Source organism: Tupaia chinensis, unplaced genomic scaffold, assembly GCF_000334495.1.
Source record: "Tupaia chinensis unplaced genomic scaffold, TupChi_1.0 Scaffold000624_1, whole genome shotgun sequence".
NCBI classification, from domain to species: domain Eukaryota; kingdom Metazoa; phylum Chordata; class Mammalia; order Scandentia; family Tupaiidae; genus Tupaia; species Tupaia belangeri.
This window is the reverse complement of record NW_006160144.1, coordinates 857,383-878,675: the sequence shown is the minus strand read 5'-3', so window position 1 is coordinate 878,675 and position 21,293 is coordinate 857,383. Positions and strand designations below refer to the sequence as shown.

The window sequence follows — 21,293 nt, the reverse complement described above, 5'->3', positions numbered from 1 at the left end:
TGTGGTACCAAAAAAAAATTTTTAAAAAAAAAAAAAAAAAAAAAAAAAGGATTTTAAAGTTTATCAATATTTTTTCCGTGAGGTAAGAGATAGAGTGAGGGAGATAGAGACAGAACAGGCACCTCCAACAGAATTCCTCCATGCTGTGGTACACCCTAGCCTCAGCTAACTCAGACTATGGGCATTTGCATGGATCTGACATACACAGGAAGATTCTGGGAAATTAACTGAGGATCTTCACATGTAGGCCTGGCTGCATTACTGTTGTGCCACCCATCTGTCTCTAAACACAGTAATTTTAAGTAGATACAGTTTCTCTTTATTTCCTGCATAGACTATGAAAAAAGTCAGCATGTTGCTGTTTAGGACAATTATCACTGGAAATTTCAGCTCAGTCAATAAAAATCTGAAATCATTTCTAGAAATAGTAAAATTTCAAGTCAACACCATTTCCTCATGTTGTATACCCTTTCCTAGAAAGGCCATATTTGGTAAGAGAAACCAAAAAAGGAGGTGGGGAGGAAGACAGGTGAGAGCTGAGATAGTACCAGCACTTAAGGTACTATCCTTACAGAGAAACTAATAAATGAAATTTTAAAGAACAAACAAATATATACTTATCTTTTCTCTTATCAAAGTAAAATTTCTTTTTAGATACATTTTAAAAATGTAAGTAGAGGAGGCCAGCAGGTGCTATAGTGGTTAAGGTGCTGGTTCAAGTCCTGTACCTGACAGCTTGAAAATCACTGGGCGGGTGCATGCTCATCTCCTTTGTGGGGAGATTTCTTACTTTCCCTCTCTCTGACTCCAGTGAGTGCATGTGCCCTATGGAAAAACTTAAAAAATAAGTTAAGTATAAAAATAGCGATCCATGGGGGCGGCAGGTGGTATGGTGGTTAAGGGCACTGGACTCCCACATGGCCGACCAAAGTTCAAGTGCCAGACCTGGTGGCTTGCTTTTTTACTTTTTTCTCTCTCTCTCACTCTGTCCCTCTCTGGTCAAATTAAAATAAATAAATAAAATTAAATAAAAACAATTACAAAATAGTGATCCATATCACCTCACGAGAATTATTTTTTATTCATTTTTGCCCATAGGACACATGTGCTTGCAGAAGAGACAGAGTGAGAAAGAAAATGAGAAGTTACCCCCAGCAGGGATGGGCCACACCACAACCCCTTCTCCTCCATCCTTCTCTAGGGACTTTAGGTATGTGTGCACATGCCTCCCTGAGTGTTTTCAAGCAATGGGTCTAGGACTTGAACCATGCAGTCGACTAGTGTAATCCCTGTCTTAACCACCCTGCCACTGGCTGGCTCCCATAAGAATTCAAATAAGATATGACATACGTAATCACTCAGAGGCTTAAATACAGGGAGCTGCTTGCCTTGAAATATCACCTACTTAATTTAGGAGCTAAATATTAACATACATAAAAGTGTCTTCAAAAATACGACGCATCTCAGGCTGGCAACATGGTCTGGTGATTAAGGAAGCTGGATCCTACAGGGCCAACCATGTGGTTTGAATTCTAGCCCCAGTGGCTGGATAAACAGAACAGGTTCACGTGAGTGCATGCTCAAAATCCCAACAGGATGGAGAAGTGGTGGAGAAGGGTTTGTGGCATGTACACGTCCCCCACTCCACACCTCTGGTCAGGACATCTGTCTTCTGGCAAAAACAGAAAAAAAAAAGCATCTCATTCGAGTTACATAACAACCTTATGCATGAAAGAAGTAAGGTAGTATTATTTACCACTCAAAAAACAGAATGGACAGGGACCAGCAGTTAGCATAATGGCTATGTCACTGGACTCCAATGTAGTCGACCACGGTTCGAGTCCCTGACCCAGGTGGCCTAAACTCACACCTTGCGTGCGTGCCCAAGATCCCGAGAAGAGCATGGAAGAGAAGGGATTGCGGTGTGGCCATCCCCCCTGGGGGTGGGGGGTGATTTCTCACTTTCTGTTTTTGTCTTTCTGGTGAACGCATGTGCTCCTATAGCAAAAAAAAAAAACTCTCAAAAACAAACAAACAAATGCACACCCCAGAATGGACAGAAACGAAATGACTTGCCCAAGGAATGAAGGGACTCCAGTAATATTTCTTTATGTCAACCAAAAAAGTGATGTTTTGGCTATCAAAAATTCTAGGATACACTTTCAACAACAATAATAAAAAGCCCTAATTTTCATTATAACAATTAAAAAATATATTTCAAAATGGAGATTGAAAGAGCAATAATGTCTTAAAAGTTACTTACTACTCCAATGTGGCAAAGTAAAACTGAACTTTGAGGGTTGATATCAAGTGCTTTCTGAAAATGCATTTCTGCAAGGCTGAATTTTTCTTGCTTATAATAAATCATTCCTAAACCATACCTGAAAACATAAAAACAAAGTACAACTTTAGAAGATATAAACTTTTGGCTGCTACTGCAGTGCAACTAATAAAAGTGTATGTAAGGAACTTTAAAAAGCAATGGAAAAATAATAGTGGTCTTAGGGGGAGGCAAAAATAATTGGTGATAACAAAAATCATTGAAGTATTTTAGAAGAATCATTTGTACATGTAAAAATAATACATCAAATCAATCAAATAAAATGATGTTAATGGGAAAAAGTAACCACATCCTTAAACACACTGCTACAATCTAGATTTAATAGCCAATTTTTAATGAGTGGCTATTACAATTGTGCCAAGAACTTTGCTTGGGGTTGGCCCTATGGCCTAATGATAAAAAGAGCTGGATCCCACATGGGTGACTGTGATATGAATCTTGGCTCTGGAGGCTTGAAGAACACATTAGGCCTGTATGTGTGCGCATGCCCCAAATTCCAACAGGACAGAGAAAAGGAGGAGAAGGGATTGTGGTGTGACTGCACCCCGAGGGAAGCTTTCTCCCTTTCCATCTCTCTCTTAGGCAGAGTGCTTGCACTCTCTGGCAATTAACAAAAAAAGAACTTTAAACTTACACAGCTAATAAAGGTTTTGGTATCTTCTTTTATAATCCCAAAGCCTGAACTCCAAATGCTATTTCAATATTCTGTGTCCAAATGTGTATATATTTTATATTATAATAAGTGTAACATATAGTGTCATGTTCAGCTCCCCCCCACACACTGTATCCAAAGCAAGCTAATATATTTATAGACTTTAAAACTGTAATTTTATTAGGCTGATGTATAAGTACATATTTCTTGTGAATTTTCAAACCATCAAATGAATATAATGGGATGGTTTATATATATATATATATATACACTTTTTTTGGGAGAGGTTTTTGCTATAGGGTGTATGTGTTTGCCAGAAAGACAGAAAGAGACAAGAGAGACAGAAAGCGAGAAATCACCCCCCGGGGGGGATGGCCACGCCACAATCCCTTCTCCTCCAGGGCTCTTGGGAAAACATGCACACGCACTCAGTGTGAGTTTAAGCCACTGGGTCCAGGACTCGAACTGTGGTCGACAACATGGGAGTCCAGCAACAGAGCCATTACACTATCTGCTGGTCCTGGGGATGGTTTATATTAAAGAGATCTTTTTGGCTAAAACTAGATAATAATGGTGGAGAGTAAGTACAAAATAAACTTAAAAAAAAGCATAACCTATCTGCTTATTTAAGTGGTTTTATCATTATAATGGTACTATGGGTGAAAAAAGGCATAAAAAATTGTGCAAAGCAGGTGGCATGGAGGTTAAGACACTGGGGATCAGCAGATGGCATAATGGTTATGTTGCTGGACTCCCAAGTAGTTGATCATGGTTTGAGTCCTGGATCTGGCAGCTTAAAACTCATGTGTGTGAGTGTGTGTGTGTGTGCGCGTGTGTGTGCCCAAAATCCCGAGAGGGTAATGGAAGAGAAGGGATTAAGGCATGGCCATCCACCCTGGGGTAATTTCTCACTTTCTGTCTCTCTGGCAAGCACATGTGCCCTATAGCTAAAATCTCTCTCTCTCTTAACAGAAAAAAACAAAAAAAAAGACATTGACATTGAATTCCATTTATCCAGTGGCATGATTCTAGTGCCAGACTTGGTGGCTTAAAAGCCTGAACTCCAAATGGGGGTATGTATGTATCCAAAATCCTTAGGGAAGAATGGAGAAGAGATTGTGGTGTTACTATCCCCTTGAGAAACAAAAAAAAACTACTATTGATGGTGAAGGTGGCGACAAAACACAGGCTATTTACTTTGGAGATAGAATAATAAATATGCTCAGTGGTTAGGTAGCTACCTAACTACCTCAGTATCGAAATTCTTTTTTTTCTTTTGGATAGGTTTTTGCTATAGGGCACATGCGTTCACCAGAAAGACTGAGACAGAAACTGAGAAATCACTCCTCAGGGGAGATGGCCACACCGCAATCCCTTCTCTTATATTCTCCTCTCGGGATCTTGGGTATGCACACACACGTACCCGGCATAAGTTTAAGCCACCGGGTCCAGGACTCGAACTGCGGTCGACTACATGGGAGTCCAGCGACATAGCTATTACACCAACTGCTGGTCCCAAGCTTGACTATTTTAAATGTTAGCAAAAGCTAGCATTTTTTTTCAATCTTTCAGATAATTGAACTCTTTAGACATGAGAGATACAATCCATTTAAAAACGTACATACACAAATCAAAAAATATTTTAGGAATCTGGGAACCAGCAGTTAGCGTAATGGCTATGTCGCTGGACTCCCACGTAGTCGTCCGCGGTTCACGTCCCGGACCCGGTGGCTTAAAACTCACGCCGGGTGCGTGTGCGTGTGTGCCCAAGATCCCGAGAGGAGAATGGAGGAGAAGGGATTGCGGTGTGACCACCCCTCCCCGGGGGGTGATTTCTCGCTTTCTGTCTCTATGTCTCTCTCTGTCTGTCTGGCAAGTGCACATGTCCCATAGCGAAAACCTCTCCAAAAAAAAAAAAAAAAAATTTTAGGAATCTAATGCTTCAAGTTAGTGACAAATACTAGGTCAACAGGAAAATCATGATGCATTTTTACATTAAAAAACAGAAAAAGATGTCATGAGTTTTCTGACAACCTAACAGAATGATAAAACTTAACTGTTCTAACACTTAATCCAAACGATAACCACTATGACATAAAAACTACCATAGAGTTATGATTTCAAAATTATACCTATTCTGAATATTTAAACAAGCATGTCAGTAAAAAATATACAATAAGTATCATTGTTGAGGCAGAAAAAGAAACAAAAATTTTCATATCTTCATTTTGTAACAATATGAAACCACCTGTAACTTATTTGCTTATGCACAAGTATAAAAAAAAGCTACCCTACTTAACAAACTGAAACACTGAGTTCTTTTTAAAATTAATTAATTAATTAATTAATTATTCTATTTGACCAGAGAGGAACACAGAGAGAGAATGAGAAAGCAAGCTGCCAGGTCTGAGACTCAAATCACGGTCGGCCATGTGGGAATACATCACATTAACCACCATGCCACCTGCTGGCCCCATGATTTCTTAATAAACTTATAGTTCTTTCTCTTCAAAGAACAACAATGGGTGGATTTTTTTTTTCAATGTTTATTTTCTATTAACCTATGGGGAAATGATATAGATCATTCCTCTCCACTTTCCCAACCACTTTTCACCCTAATCATTATCTGAGTGCTCCAATAAAAAGTAACCAATCAAGTAACAAAAGCAATTATTTGCAAAAGTTTGGTAGAAAGGTTGACTGTTGAGTATAAGGATGTGGTATTCTATTAACACCTTTAATTTAGAGTTTGTTAAAGATACATGGGAGGAGTGACTTAAAAAAGTTCAGGAAAATGCATATTATGAAAGAACTATACATGGATTTCAAAATTTTTTGCAATTCAATTTCTCATCAAACTGATTGAAGTCACCTCATATATATTCTACATGAAAACATTTGGTTAGATGTTACCAACCAATATGTACCACCCTTAGGTATAAATAACCAAACTCATGACAATAAAGAGATTTCTAACAAGAAAAACTACTGAGTGCCCTCAATAAGACTTTATCATTGAACTTCGACAGCACTTACCATGCATTGTAATGTCTAGGATTGACTCTGATGGCATTTCGAAAACAAGCTAATGCTTTATCTAGTTCTTCAGTCAACACAAACTCATGTCCTAATAGAGTATAGGCATAAGCATAATTTGGATCAACCTGGATAGCTCTCTGGAAGAATTTAATTGCGATATCATGTTCCCGTTGCAGACTGAAACAGTTCCCCGCAGCACACCAGGCCTTAATAAAATGGAAACAAAAAACGAATACACAATTAAAACTTTTATTTTATCTAGCAAAAACAAATTGATTACTAAAATCAAGCCTCAGATCCCACTAGGCAAAAATTGAGGGGTCAGCCAGTGGTGTGGTGGTTAAGGCAGTTGGTTCCACATGGTGGACCATACACATTTAGAGTCCCGGATCCAGAGGCCTTAAGAACATGGTAAGTGCATGTGCGTGCATGCCCAAACTCCTGAAAGTAGGAAGAAATGGAGAAGGGATTGTGGCATGATCATCTCCCAAGGGGAGTGCTTTCTCACTTTCCTTCTATCTTTCTCTCTGTGTCTCCTTCAGGTAATAACATATGTCCTCTGACAAAAATTTTAAAAAGAAAAAGAAAAAAACGAAGAGCTTTCATAGATAAACAATCAATCCTCATTATTCACAGACTCCATATTTGCTTGCTCACTGAAATTTGTGAAACCAAATCAATACTTGCAGTGCTTTTGTGGTCATCGGTGGACTCAACATTTGAGCTATCAAATGGGCATGTTCTCAGTTGAGGTTGAACAAGGTAACTCTGCCTTCCTGTGTCAATCCTCATATAGATATGACCACAAAACTAAGAACAGTTCAGTGCAGAGAAGCAGCTCTGGCTCTGAACACAGACAAAATTTAAATCTCATCCACTGGCATCTGTTCATAGGGTGGCCCTTCACTCTTTAACTCATTTCTTTTTTTTTAAAATTACAGATTTAAGGGAACCAGCAGTTAGCATAATGGCTATGTCTCTGGACTCCCACATAGTCAACCGCGGTTCATGTCCCGGACCCGGTGGCTTAAAACTCACGCCGGGCACGTGTGTGTGCATGCCCAAGATCCCGAGAGGAGAATGGAGGAGAAGGGATTGTGGCGTGACTGTCCCCCCTGGGGGGTGATTTCTCGCTTTCTGTCTCTATGTCTCCCTCTGTCTGTCTGGCGAGTACACGTGCCCTATAGTGAAAATCTCTCCAAAAAAAAAAAAAACATATATCACAGATTAAAAAAAAATTATTTATTTTAATTTGACCAGAGAGAGAGAGGGACAGAGAGAGGGAAAGTGAGAAAGCAAACCACCAGGTCAGGGACTCAAACCATGGTTGGCCACGTGGGAGTGTCCAGTGCCTTAACCACTATGCCACGAGCGGGTCCTGCTCCTTAATCTCATTTCTGAACCTTATTTTCCCTTTTGTTAAATAAATAAAACAGAATTTACCAAGACGAGGTGTTTTCAGGATTTAAGATTATAATCTATGTGAGACATACATAAAGCACAGACTCTTCCCCTAGGAGCAGAGGCCCAGTATGAGCTACTTCAGTGCTCACAGAACTGTCGACGTACTGGGAATAGTTAGACCTGACTATATAATTCTAAGCTTAGTTAGAAAGTACCACTAAATAATCTTGAGAAGCACTGAGAGATAATTCCTATAAAATTGGTAAATGTGAATTGTGCCTGTGTCTTAAAATGATCATTATAGTGGCTAACTTACTTTAATTTAAAATGAGCTCTTTCTATTTGTGAGTCTGTAACATGTATTCTAGGGCTTTCTCTTTTCTGAATCTCAGTCTAGATAAAGAAAATTAAGTGTGGGTGATACAGAATACTGTTTGGACTATTTGCTTTATCTCCATTTGTTAAGGATGATCAAAAGATAAACATGTAAGCAGTGGTTAACATACCTCTGGTGAATTTTTATCCATGTCCGTTAAGTCTTTCGAAAGAACTGAAAGAGCAACATCTTTCTGAAGATGCCAAAGTGTTGTAGAGTAAATCTCCATACCTTCAACTCTGTAATTTTCAATTCTTCTAACCTCTGAGAATATTCTTTCAGCCTGAAATATAAGAACTAGTAAGGGAAAACGAGTTGATACAATTTACATATACATGGAGGAACAGTGTCACTCTTATCAGTGTAATGGTGCCTTGTATTATGGTTTTATATAAATTAGTAATAACAAGAACAAATTGAACAACTTTCTGTGGTAGGTCAAATTCACATTTAACCTACTTTTATACATAGGCTGTGGGTAAGAACATGAACTCAGAAAAAAATTTAAGTTTCTACTAAAAAGACAGAGAAAATTTTCTACTCAAAAATACATATCCAGGTTTTTTCTTTTCTTTTTTTGAGAGATTTTTGCTATAGGGTGCATGCACTCGCCAGAGACAGACAGAAAGCGAGAAATCATCCCCCCCTAGAGGTTGGGGAGGATGGCCATGCCACTATCCCTTCTTCATTTTCCTCTCAGGATCTTGGGTATGCATAAACATACGCCTGGCATAAACTTTTTAAATCACCAGATCTAAGACTTGAGCCTCGGTTGACTACGTGGAAGTTCAGTGATGCAATCATTATGCCATCTGCTGGTCCCCATATCCAAAGTTTTAAATTTTGTTTTTTTTGGAGAGGTTTTTGCCATAGGGCACATGCGTTTGCCAGCCAGACAGAGAGAGACAGAGTTAGAAAGCGAGAAATCACCCCCCCAGGGGGGATGGCCACACCGCAATCCCTTCTCCATTCTCCTCTCAGGATCTTCCACATACACACACACACGCACGCACGCCTGGTGTGAGTTTAAGCCACCGGGTCCAGGATTCGAACCGAGTCCATGGGAGTCCAGCAACATAGCCATTACTCCAACTGCTGGTTCCTCAGTGTGAGTTTTAAGCCATCGGGTCCAGGACTTAAACTGTGGTCAGCTACGTGGGAGTCCAACAACTGGTCCCAGCCATATCCAAGTTTTAATCATGGTTTTATAGAGTAAGTCTCTCAGGAAAGGTGATAGAGTAATGATTTCTAGATGTAAGTCCTATTTTGCATTACCTTTACCGAGAGGTTGAGTTGAAAAGAACAAGGTAACTCTGCCTTCCTGTGTCAATCCTCATATAGATATGACCACAAAACTAAGAACAGTTCAGTGCAGAGAAGCAGCTCTGGCTCTGAACACAGACAAAATTTAAATCTCATCCACTGGCATCTGTTCATAGGGTGGCCCTTCACTCTTTAACTCATTTCTTTTTTTTTAAAATTACAGATTTAAGGGAACCAGCAGTTAGCATAATGGCTATGTCTCTGGACTCCCACATAGTCAACCGCGGTTCATGTCCCGGACCCGGTGGCTTAAAACTCACGCCGGGCACGGGTGTGTGCATGCCCAAGATCCCGAGAGGAGAATGGAGGAGAAGGGATTGTGGCGTGACTGTCCCCCCTGGGGGGTGATTTCTCGCTTTCTGTCTCTATGTCTCCCTCTGTCTGTCTGGCGAGTACACGTGCCCTATAGTGAAAATCTCTCCAAAAAAAAAAAAATACATATATCACAGATTAAAAAAAAATTATTTATTTTAATTTGACCAGAGAGAGAGAGGGACAGAGAGAGGGAAAGTGAGAAAGCAAACCACCAGGTCAGGGACTCAAACCATGGTTGGCCACGTGGGAGTGTCCAGTGCCTTAACCACTATGCCACGAGCGGGTCCTGCTCCTTAATCTCATTTCTGAACCTTATTTTCCCTTTTGTTAAATAAATAAAACAGAATTTACCAAGACGAGGTGTTTTCAGGATTTAAGATTATAATCTATGTGAGACATACATAAAGCACAGACTCTTCCCCTAGGAGCAGAGGCCCAGTATGAGCTACTTCAGTGCTCACAGAACTGTCGACGTACTGGGAATAGTTAGACCTGACTATATAATTCTAAGCTTAGTTAGAAAGTACCACTAAATAATCTTGAGAAGCACTGAGAGATAATTCCTATAAAATTGGTAAATGTGAATTGTGCCTGTGTCTTAAAATGATCATTATAGTGGCTAACTTACTTTAATTTAAAATGAGCTCTTTCTATTTGTGAGTCTGTAACATGTATTCTAGGGCTTTCTCTTTTCTGAATCTCAGTCTAGATAAAGAAAATTAAGTGTGGGTGATACAGAATACTGTTTGGACTATTTGCTTTATCTCCATTTGTTAAGGATGATCAAAAGATAAACATGTAAGCAGTGGTTAACATACCTCTGGTGAATTTTTATCCATGTCCGTTAAGTCTTTCGAAAGAACTGAAAGAGCAACATCTTTCTGAAGATGCCAAAGTGTTGTAGAGTAAATCTCCATACCTTCAACTCTGTAATTTTCAATTCTTCTAACCTCTGAGAATATTCTTTCAGCCTGAAATATAAGAACTAGTAAGGGAAAACGAGTTGATACAATTTACATATACATGGAGGAACAGTGTCACTCTTATCAGTGTAATGGTGCCTTGTATTATGGTTTTATATAAATTAGTAATAACAAGAACAAATTGAACAACTTTCTGTGGTAGGTCAAATTCACATTTAACCTACTTTTATACATAGGCTGTGGGTAAGAACATGAACTCAGAAAAAAATTTAAGTTTCTACTAAAAAGACAGAGAAAATTTTCTACTCAAAAATACATATCCAGGTTTTTTCTTTTCTTTTTTTGAGAGATTTTTGCTATAGGGTGCATGCACTCGCCAGAGACAGACAGAAAGCGAGAAATCATCCCCCCCTAGAGGTTGGGGAGGATGGCCATGCCACTATCCCTTCTTCATTTTCCTCTCAGGATCTTGGGTATGCATAAACATACGCCTGGCATAAACTTTTTAAATCACCAGATCTAAGACTTGAGCCTCGGTTGACTACGTGGAAGTTCAGTGATGCAATCATTATGCCATCTGCTGGTCCCCATATCCAAAGTTTTAAATTTTGTTTTTTTTGGAGAGGTTTTTGCCATAGGGCACATGCGTTTGCCAGCCAGACAGAGAGAGACAGAGTTAGAAAGCGAGAAATCACCCCCCCAGGGGGGATGGCCACACCGCAATCCCTTCTCCATTCTCCTCTCAGGATCTTCCACATACACACACACACGCACGCACGCCTGGTGTGAGTTTAAGCCACCGGGTCCAGGATTCGAACCGAGTCCATGGGAGTCCAGCAACATAGCCATTACTCCAACTGCTGGTTCCTCAGTGTGAGTTTTAAGCCATCGGGTCCAGGACTTAAACTGTGGTCAGCTACGTGGGAGTCCAACAACTGGTCCCAGCCATATCCAAGTTTTAATCATGGTTTTATAGAGTAAGTCTCTCAGGAAAGGTGATAGAGTAATGATTTCTAGATGTAAGTCCTATTTTGCATTACCTTTACCGAGAGGTTGAGTTGAAAACTTTAGAGAAAAGCAGGGTAAGATGGCTGCACTCTATGCTGTTGAGCGCTGAACACACCTCCTGACATTGTATCAGGGAGGAAATACAGTCCCCACCTACTAATGACCCTTTCCTTTGTAGCACTTCCTTGAATTGGGAAACAGCAAAAATTCATGTATTTTAAAGTATTCGTGAAATAATGAAATTAGAGGGGCCAGCAAGTGGTGTGGTGGTTAAGGTGCTGGACCGCCACATGCCAACTGTAGTTCGAGTCCTGGACCTGGCAGCTTGCTTTTTCACTTTCTCTCTCCATCTTTCTCCGGGAACATGTGTGTCCTATAGCAAATTATAAAATAATACTAATGATAAATAAAATTAAGTAAATAATTCTTTTTTTTAAAAAGGGAATAAATTAGAAATAATTTTTAAAAGGCTTCCCAAATATTGTTGTTACCTGTCATGTACAAAAACACATATTACGTATTAGTAAAGGGTCATAATGCAGATGTGGGACTTTTGGCTACAAGTCTTTCTTATGTACCATCCAAAACTACACAAATATGTATCCTCTACATTTATTGTCTGCCTAGAACACTTTCTCTCTAGATCTTTGTGTGGCTCTTTTTTCAAAGATAAAAGTAACCTTGTTTCTCTAAGCACAGTTTTAAAAATACAGCATCATACTTCAGTTTTTCAGTCTCCTTAATGTCCTTTATTTTCCTTCATAGGACTTATTAGTACCTGTTTTTAAGCACTTACTGGCCTACAATCCATCTCTTACTAAGAATGTACACTAGAGGCAAGAAACTATCTGCCTACCTACATTATAGAATCTAGAACATAATATATACTGAAATATATACCAAATAAATAAACTGGAAGCAAACAGAGCAAAAAGGTAAAAAAATAAAAAGTTAACTTTCAATAATCCATGTTAGAGAAATTTTATTAATATGTAAATTGCGAGAAATCACCCCCCTGGGGAATGGCCACTTTGCAATCCCTTCTCCTCCATTCTTCTCTCAGGGTTTTGGACACATATGCGTATGTGCCCAGCATGAGTTTCAAGCCGCTGGGTCCCAAAGTGTGGTCAACCATGGGGAAATCCACAGACATAACCATTACGCTATCTGCTGGTCCCTTGTTTTTCTTTTTTAAAATTTAGGGGCAGGGGGAAAATGTCTTAGGAAAGAGAACATGGAGGTAATTTAAGTTGGAAATTAGAATTTTCTTTGGCTTTAGGTTAGTTATCCTTTCCCTTTTTCTGGTATAAACAAGTAAATAAAGCAACAAAATTAAAAATTAAAAGGATATAATCCAGCCACAATATATACTATGGCTTTGGAGGCTAGAAGCCACTTGGGAAGCTTGAAGCCACACAGCAGGCCGGAGTTCCTCAACACACTGGATAGACTTGAATGTGACTGTAATCTTACCTAATTGTGAAGCTAGGGCAGGAAGATTGCCACAGATATGACCCTGTCAAAAATAACTATCTTGGGCAGGCCCTGTAGCCTAGTGTTTAATTAAGGAAGGTAGACTCCAAAAGGCCAAATGTGGTTTGAATCCTGGCCCCAGCAGCTTGAAAAACATGCCAGTAGTGTACATAAGCGTGCCCCAAATCCTGACAGGATACAGAAACAAAGGAAGAGGGACTGTGGTATGACCATGTCCTGCTGGGGGACGCTTATTTCTCTTTCTTTGCTTCTCTGTCCCTCTCTGGCAAGTGCATGTGCCCTTTGAGAATAAAGGAAAAAAACCTAAAAGGATAAAAGTCTTGTGATTAGGCCATTTTGTCCTCAATTAAATACAATTTTCTTCATAGCATTTCTTCAAGTTTATAAAACATATACCAAAAATTAATCCCAGTAAATAACTGTTTATTGTAGAAAGAATAAGATTATAAATACCTAGTACATGGTAAATATGTATTGTTAACCCAACTAAGTATAAAATGAGGATCCATATAACAATGTCTTGATGACTTGGTTTTCTACAAATCTATCTCAAAAAAAAAAGAAAACCAAAGAATTTAAATTATCCCTGAATATAAGAAAGAACTGTATCTATAAATCACAAATACTGAGAAAATAAATACACAGACACGACATGATAAATAATGACCTTTTAGATATAGTCTTTTCAAGTATGGGCATTTTAATTAAATTGAAATTTTCTCTAGAAAGGCATATGTAACTGTTTCTCTACTTACTTGCATGTATTCTGAAAGTTCAAAATAGGCCCTTCCAATTTGGCACAGTACCCAGCCAGTATTGTAGTGGTGAGAAGGTAGGTGGCTCAGAATATTTATAGCTTCTTTACAGTTGTATGAACACAAAGCTAAATAACCTTTCCCCATTTCACGAAGAAGGCTCATCAAACCTTCTAGGAGAAAACAAGATAGTAAACAAAATAGAAAAACACAACAGAACAATCTGTCTTTCTAGAAAGGCTAATTACAAAATAACCCACTAAAAATTCCAACATGTATCTAGCAAACAACGAAGACAGTGTAATGAACATAATGAAATTTACTTAAAATAAGTGCATCATAAAACAAAATGCAAAGCTTTTAAAACAGACCTGCTGCTGCTTTTTGTAGATTAAAAGCCTGGATCTGAGGTGTGATTGTGGATATTTTCCCTTCTGAAATAATGGAAGAATCCAATTTTGTAATTTCCAGGCTATCATTTATGTTAGGTTGAGTTATTCCTCCTTTATTAGTTTTACTTTTTGTTTTTCTGTTTGGGATTTTAGGTGGAAATTTCATTTTTAATTTTTTGCTATTCTCCTGTAAAAGGGAGGAAAATTCACACTCGTTATATATATTTTAGACTTCTTCCCTTCAACCTTTTCTCAAGTATTAGGTATAAAATAAATGTAAAATCTTAATTAATTTACATTTTTCTCAGAGGAAAGAAATTTTCCAGAAACAAAGGTCTTCAAAGTCATTTAATTTTAAATGCAATAATTCTTTTTTTTTTTGGAGAGGTTTTTCACTATAGGGCGTGTGCGCTCGCCAGACAGACATAGAGAGACATAGAGACAGAAAAAGAGAAATCACCCCCCACGGGGATGGTCACGCCGCAATCCTTTCTCCTCCATTCTCCTCTTGGGATCTTGGGCACACACGCACACGTGCCTGGCGTGAGTTTTAAGCCACCGGGTCTGGGATGAGAACCGCGGTCGACTATGTGGGAGTTCCGCGACATAGCCATTACACTAACTGCTGGTTCCCTAAATGCAATAATTCTGAACCTAAATTTCATTAAATAATAGTGCTTTAATGTGAGTCAGCACTAAGAGTTGCTCTTTTCTGGGCTAGCTCAGTGGCCTACTAGTAAAGGGAGTGGGACTCCACATAGCTGACTACACTTCAAATCCTGAAGCCAGCAGCTTGAAAAATACACCAGGTAAGTGGGCATTCAGGGGAAGGGATTGTGCTGTGACCACATCCTATTGGGGGTATTTTCTTCCTCTCTCTGGCAAGTGCATGCCCCCTCTGATAATTCCAAAAAAATTTTTTTAGGGGCTGACAGATGGTGTGGTGATTAGGGGCACTAGATTCTCACATGGCCAACCACAGTTCGAGTCCCGGACCTGGTGGCTTGCTTTCTCTCTCTCTCTGTCCCTCTCAGTCAAAATAAAGAAATAAAGATAAAGTTCAATAAAATAATTCTTAAAAAAAAATGCTAAAATAAAAAAATATTAAAGAGCTGCTCTTTTCTCAAAGTGTATCACATTCTCATTTTTACCATTTAAAAATAAGTCAAAGTAATCTAATGGTCTCAGAGTATCACTGATAAATCCTAAAATTGTTGATTTGGCTATGTCAAAGTTAAAGATTGCCCATAGAGGGATTGGCAGGTGGCGCAGTGTTTGAGGGGCTGGACTCCTACATGGTTGACTACGATTTAAGTCTTGGAGGTGGTGGCTTGCTTTCTCACTCTCCCTTTCTCTCTGTCTGTCTCTATCTGGTCAAAATAGAAGAAAATGATAATGAATAAAACTAAAAATAAAAAAAAAGAAAAGGAAAATCTATCAAAGACCCATCATTTGAAATGAACAATAACTTTATTTTGAAATGATTAAGACTTTCAAGAAGTTGTAAAAAAACAAAACAAAACAAAAACCAAAGCATTTCCATTTTATCTTCCACCAAGAATATCTGACATAACCAAAGTACATCATCGTTTTCAAGAAACTGTAACTGATAGTACATTATGAACTAAAACTACAGCCCTCATTTGGATTTCGTCAATTTTTATATAAACTCGTGTGTTCCTATAAAATTTTATCACATGAGTGGCTTTGTGTGATCACCCACAATAATCAGGGTACATGACAGTTCCACCAACACACACAAATTCCTTTATGTGATGCTTTAGTAGTCACATCATGACCTCAACCCTGACTCCCTATAGCCATTGGCTGCTATCCAGTATTATAGTTTTGTTATTTCAATAATGTTATATTTTAAATTTTTATTATTATTATTATTTCTGTTTGCTATAGGGCACATGCACTTGCCAGAGAGAAGAGAAAGTGAGAAAGCAACCCTTCCCCTCACCGCCCTGGAGGAGATGGCCACGCTGCAATCCTATCTCTCCCAGACTCCTCTCAGGATTTTAGGCACACATGCACATGCACCTGGTGTGATTTTCAAGTCATAGGGTCCAGGACTCAAATTGCGTAGTCGGTCATGTGGGATCCAGCTACCTTAACCACCAAGCCACTGGCTGACCCCATATATAATATTTAATAAATGAGTTTTTTTTTTTAAATCACAAAAAATTATAGATGACCTTACACACACACACACACAAAATTAATTTTAGAGTCTCTTTAGGGCTGGCTTTTTGGCCTCCTGGTTAAGGGAGGCAGATCCCACATGGCCAACCACACAGTTCGAATCCCAGCCCCAGCAGCTTAAAAAAATACACTAGGCATGTGTACATGAGAGTAGATGAAGAAATGGAAGGAGGAGGGATTGTAGTGTAACCAAGCCCTGTTGGGGGTGCCTTTTCTTCTCCCTTTCTCTTTGGTGAGAGCACATGTAATCTGGCAAAATGAGAAAAAAAAAAAAAAAGAGAATAAACAGTCTATTTACTTACTATATATAGAGTCATCAATAAATGGAAACTTTAGTAGGGAAGCATTACATAAATGTGATATACAGAAATTTTTACATTGGGTCAGCCAAGTGGTGTGGTGGTTAAGGCAGTTGGATCCTGTATGGCCAACTGTATGGTTCAAGTACTGGATCTGGTACTTTGGACGACATTCAGGGTGTATATGTGTGCATGCCCCAAATCCCAAGAGTGGAGAGAATGGAGGAGAAAGGATTGTGGGGTGGTCATCTCCCCTGGTGGGGTGCTTTCTCATTTTCACCTTTTCTCTCTTTATTTCCAGGGAGCACACACACTCTATGGCAAAATTTAAGAGAAAAAAAAAGGAAAAGAAAAAGAAAGAAAAGAAATCTTTAAATTACCTTGGTTGTAGAGCTGTCACTAGTAAAAAGTCGTGAACTTCTTCGAGGCAGTGCATTTGGGGGAGATGTAATAGTGGGGCTCAATACCTGAGGTGTTGTACTAAAAAAAAATTATAAAAGAAGATTTTTTTTTTTTTACTCGTTGACAATGAAAATGTTTTAATTCAGGTGTATTAAAAAAATGCATTTATTATGTAAGTACTCTAAAGTTGATGAGTTTGGTTCTTTTCTATGAAAACTCAGAATTTAAAAACTGTTTATGCACAGTACAAAATGATAAAAGATTATGGTATATTTACTCAATCTGAAATTGCTAACTAGAACAAAAAACAATCCACATAAAAATTCAGGGTTGGTAAATGATGAGCCATCTTTAAACCAATTTATCTTTAGCCCTCATTTAACTATAACAGAAAAGACAGTTGAGCATGCAGAGTCTAATGTGGTATATTTGTCAATAAATAAATATCACTAAACAAGTGATACTTGAAAAGTTATTTTCCTGTAAATTCAAAGAGCTACAGCAAAAATTTAGAGCAAAAAAACAGTCTGATAATCACCTGAAATTATTTTTATTTTAAAGGCAAACTCTAAGATAGAATAATTTCATTTTCAGAAAGGGAGCTAATGTAAAACCCCAAATGGTCTAATTGAGAATGTGTGTTTACAGACAGTTACCTGAGTCTGGGTCAAAGAAGCTTCTGAAGATAAGAGATGCTGACTGGGGCCAGCAGGTAGCATGTGGTTAAGGTGCTGGACTGTTGTCATGTGGCTGACCACACAGTTCAAGTCTTGGACCTGGCAGCTTGAAAATCATGCCAGGCACATGTATGTGCATGCGTGCTCAAAATCCCAAGAAGAGAATGGAGATGAGACTGTGGCACGGCCATCCCCAAGGGGCGAATTCTTACTTTACCTCTCTGTCTCTCTCCTGTGAGTGCATGTGCCCTATGGCAAAGACCTATTTAAAGAGAGAGAAAGAGAGACTGACTAGTCAGTAAAGAATGCTGAGGGTTATCCTTAATCATTCAAGACAGAGCCCAAGTATTGGGATTTCAACAAGTAAGGTCACGGGTTGAACAATTCATTTATTAAAGCAAAATATCCTTTATTTTGTAGGATCAACTCTGTGTCATTTATAGTACAAATGTGAATTATACTTTCTCAATATGATTATCTAATTATAGAAGAGTTTTGCTGTGAAGTAGAAAGAAATAATTTCATAGTATGAGGCGGTTTATAGGGAGAATAAGAGTGAGAATTCTGTTGAGAATGCTTTAAATAGACAGAAGGCTGTATGAGAATAACACAAATCTTGTGAAGGTATAAGTATAAGTAGTAAGAGTAGGGTCGGCACATGGTATGGTGGTTAAGGGCACTGGACTCCCACATGACTGACCATGGTTCAAGTCCTGGACCTTGTGGCTTGCCTTCTTACTCCCCTCAACCTCCTGTCTCGAACTGATCAAATTGGAAAATAATAATAATAATAATAATAATAATAATAATAATAATAATAATAATAATAATAATAATAATAATAATAATAATTAAAGTTAAATAAAATAATTCTTAAATTTATTTATTTATTTATTTATTTAACCAGAGAGGAACAGAGTGTGAGAGAGAGAGAGTGGAAAGTGAGCCACTAGGTCTGGGACTTGAACCGTGGTTGGCCAGTGGGAATCCAGGGCCCTTAACCACCAAGCCACCTGCTGGCCCCAAATAAAATAATTCTTTAAAAAAGACAAAGAAAAGAATAGTTAAGAGGATACTAGGCCTGGGAAGTTAATGAAGACAAACTCTTCTCTCTCTCTTTTTTAAAAAAATGATTTATTTAATTCCATTTGTTACTATCATTCTTCAATGATACTGCAGGTTTGGTTCAAGACTAGTGCAATAAATTTAATATTGCAATATAGCAAGTGAAATGAAATTTTTTATTTCCCAGTGCATTAAGAGTGTAATAGCATTATATATTAAAAAACCATGTTCATATCTTAATTAAAAAATACTTTCCTGGGACCAGCAGTTAGTGTAATGGCTATGTCGCTGGACTCCCATGTAGTCGACCGTGGTTCGAGTCCCAGACCACGTAGCTCAAAACTCATGCCGGACACGTGTGCGTGTGTGCCCAAGATCCCAAGAGGAGAATGGTGGAGAAGGGACTGCGGTGTGGCCATCCCCCCTGGGGGGTGATTTCTCGCTTTCTGTCTCTCTGTCTCTATCTGTCTGGTGAGTGCACACGCCCTATAGCAAAAACCTCTCAAACAAAACAAAACAAAACATAAAAACAAAAAAACAAGTTTCCCGGGGGCTGGCAGGTGGCATGATGGTTAAGGTGCTGGACTTCCTTATGTCCGACCATGGTTTGAGTCCTGGACCTGGCAGCTTGCTTTCTCCCTTTCCCTTGCTCTGTCTCTCTCTGGTCAATTTTAAGAAAAATAATAAACAGATATATAACTAAAAAAACCCAAACTTTACTGGCTGAGTGGTGCAGCAGTGATGTGCTGCTCAAGGGAAGCTGACCCACTTGGTGACTACATTTTGAATACCAGGTCTGCTTCTCCTGAAACACACTGGACACACATGTGTGAATGAGTGCCCAGGACCCCACAGATGGGAGGACTAAAAGAAGGGGATCCCAGTGTGGTCAGACCCTGTGGAACATATTCCTTTTCCCTTTTCTTTCTCTCTCATGTGTACACACATGCTCCGTCAAGAATAAAATGATAAATTAAAAAGAAAAACTCATTTTGCTAAAAAATGATAATGATCATCTCTGTCTTCAGTGATCTGTAATCTCTTTCGCTGGTAAACGGTCTTACTTTAATGTCGGATGCTGGATGACCAGGGTGGTAGTTGCCAAAGTTTAGAGTGGCCATAGCAACTTCTTAAAACAAAACAATGAAGACTGCTGCATAAATGGACTCCTTATGTGAAAGACTTCTCTGTAGCAAGCAATGCTGTATGACAGCATTTCACCCATAGAACAACTTCTTTCAAAATTGTAGCTAATTCTCTCAAACCCTGCTGCTGCTTTACTGAGTTTATGTAATAGTCTACATCCTTTTTGTCATTTCTACAATATTCATAGCGTCTTTACCAAGAATAAATTTCAGCTTTAAAAAATCACTTTTTGTTCATCAATAAAAAGCAACTCCTCATCCATTCAAGTTCTGTCATGCAGCAGTTCTGTCACATCTCGCAGCTTGCTTTCTCCCTTTCCCTTGCTCTGTCTCTCTCTGGTCAATTTTAAGAAAAATAATAAACAGATATATAACTAAAAAAACCCAAACTTTACTGGCTGAGTGGTGCAGCAGTGATGTGCTGCTCAAGGGAAGCTGACCCACTTGGTGACTACATTTTGAATACCAGGTCTGCTTCTCCTGAAACACACTGGACACACATGTGTGAATGAGTGCCCAGGACCCCACAGATGGGAGGACTAAAAGAAGGGGATCCCAGTGTGGTCAGACCCTGTGGAACATATTCCTTTTCCCTTTTCTTTCTCTCTCATGTGTACACACATGCTCCGTCAAGAATAAAATGATAAATTAAAAAGAAAAACTCATTTTGCTAAAAAATGATAATGATCATCTCTGTCTTCAGTGATCTGTAATCTCTTTCGCTGGTAAACGGTCTTACTTTAATGTCGGATGCTGGATGACCAGGGTGGTAGTTGCCAAAGTTTAGAGTGGCCATAGCAACTTCTTAAAACAAAACAATGAAGACTGCTGCATAAATGGACTCCTTATGTGAAAGACTTCTCTGTAGCAAGCAATGCTGTATGACAGCATTTCACCCATAGAACAACTTCTTTCAAAATTGTAGCTAATTCTCTCAAACCCTGCTGCTGCTTTACTGAGTTTATGTAATAGTCTACATCCTTTTTGTCATTTCTACAATATTCATAGCGTCTTTACCAAGAATAAATTTCAGCTTTAAAAAATCACTTTTTGTTCATCAATAAAAAGCAACTCCTCATCCATTCAAGTTCTGTCATGCAGCAGTTCTGTCACATCTCCAGGCTTCATTTTTAATTCTACTCCTCTTGCTATTTCTATTCTACTTCTATTCTACAGTTACTTCTGCCACTGAAATCTTGAACTTCTGTTATCCACGAGGCTGGAATCCACTTCTTCTTAATGTTGATAGATTGACCTCCCATGAATCATGAGTATTCTTTTATTTATTTATTTATTTATTCTATGAATGAGACAAAGAGAGAGAGACAGCACTCCTGACAGGGTCCTGAAACCAAGATCTTCCCCCAACCATGAGCAGCCAGGATCATGGGCACAAGTGTGCTTTGCATACCCAGAGAGGTCTCTGGATGGAAACTGGAAAACTTCCCAACAGGGTTTGCCTCATTGAGCATTAC

General features: G+C 38.7%; 1 protein-coding gene across 6 annotated transcripts in view; it reads right to left on the bottom strand.

The window, feature by feature from the left end:
• Positions 1-21,293, bottom strand: part of CDC27 (cell division cycle 27) — a 73,131-nt gene that overhangs the window by 13,163 nt on the left and 38,675 nt on the right. For 4 of the 6 annotated variants that reach the window (XM_006159107.3, XM_027775994.1, XM_027775992.1 and 1 more), the window contains 6 exons: positions 16,910-17,009; positions 14,002-14,209; positions 13,631-13,803; positions 10,269-10,421; positions 6,030-6,238; positions 2,264-2,381 (listed from right to left, as the gene is read on the bottom strand). In XM_006159107.3, the coding sequence (XP_006159169.1) occupies positions 2,264-2,381; positions 6,030-6,238; positions 10,269-10,421; positions 13,631-13,803; positions 14,002-14,209; positions 16,910-17,009 (961 nt within the window). The remainder of the gene's footprint in view (positions 1-2,263; positions 2,382-6,029; positions 6,239-10,268; positions 10,422-13,630; positions 13,804-14,001; positions 14,210-16,909; positions 17,010-21,293) is intronic. The other 2 variants (XM_027775995.1, XM_027775993.1) reach the window with 1 other exon arrangement.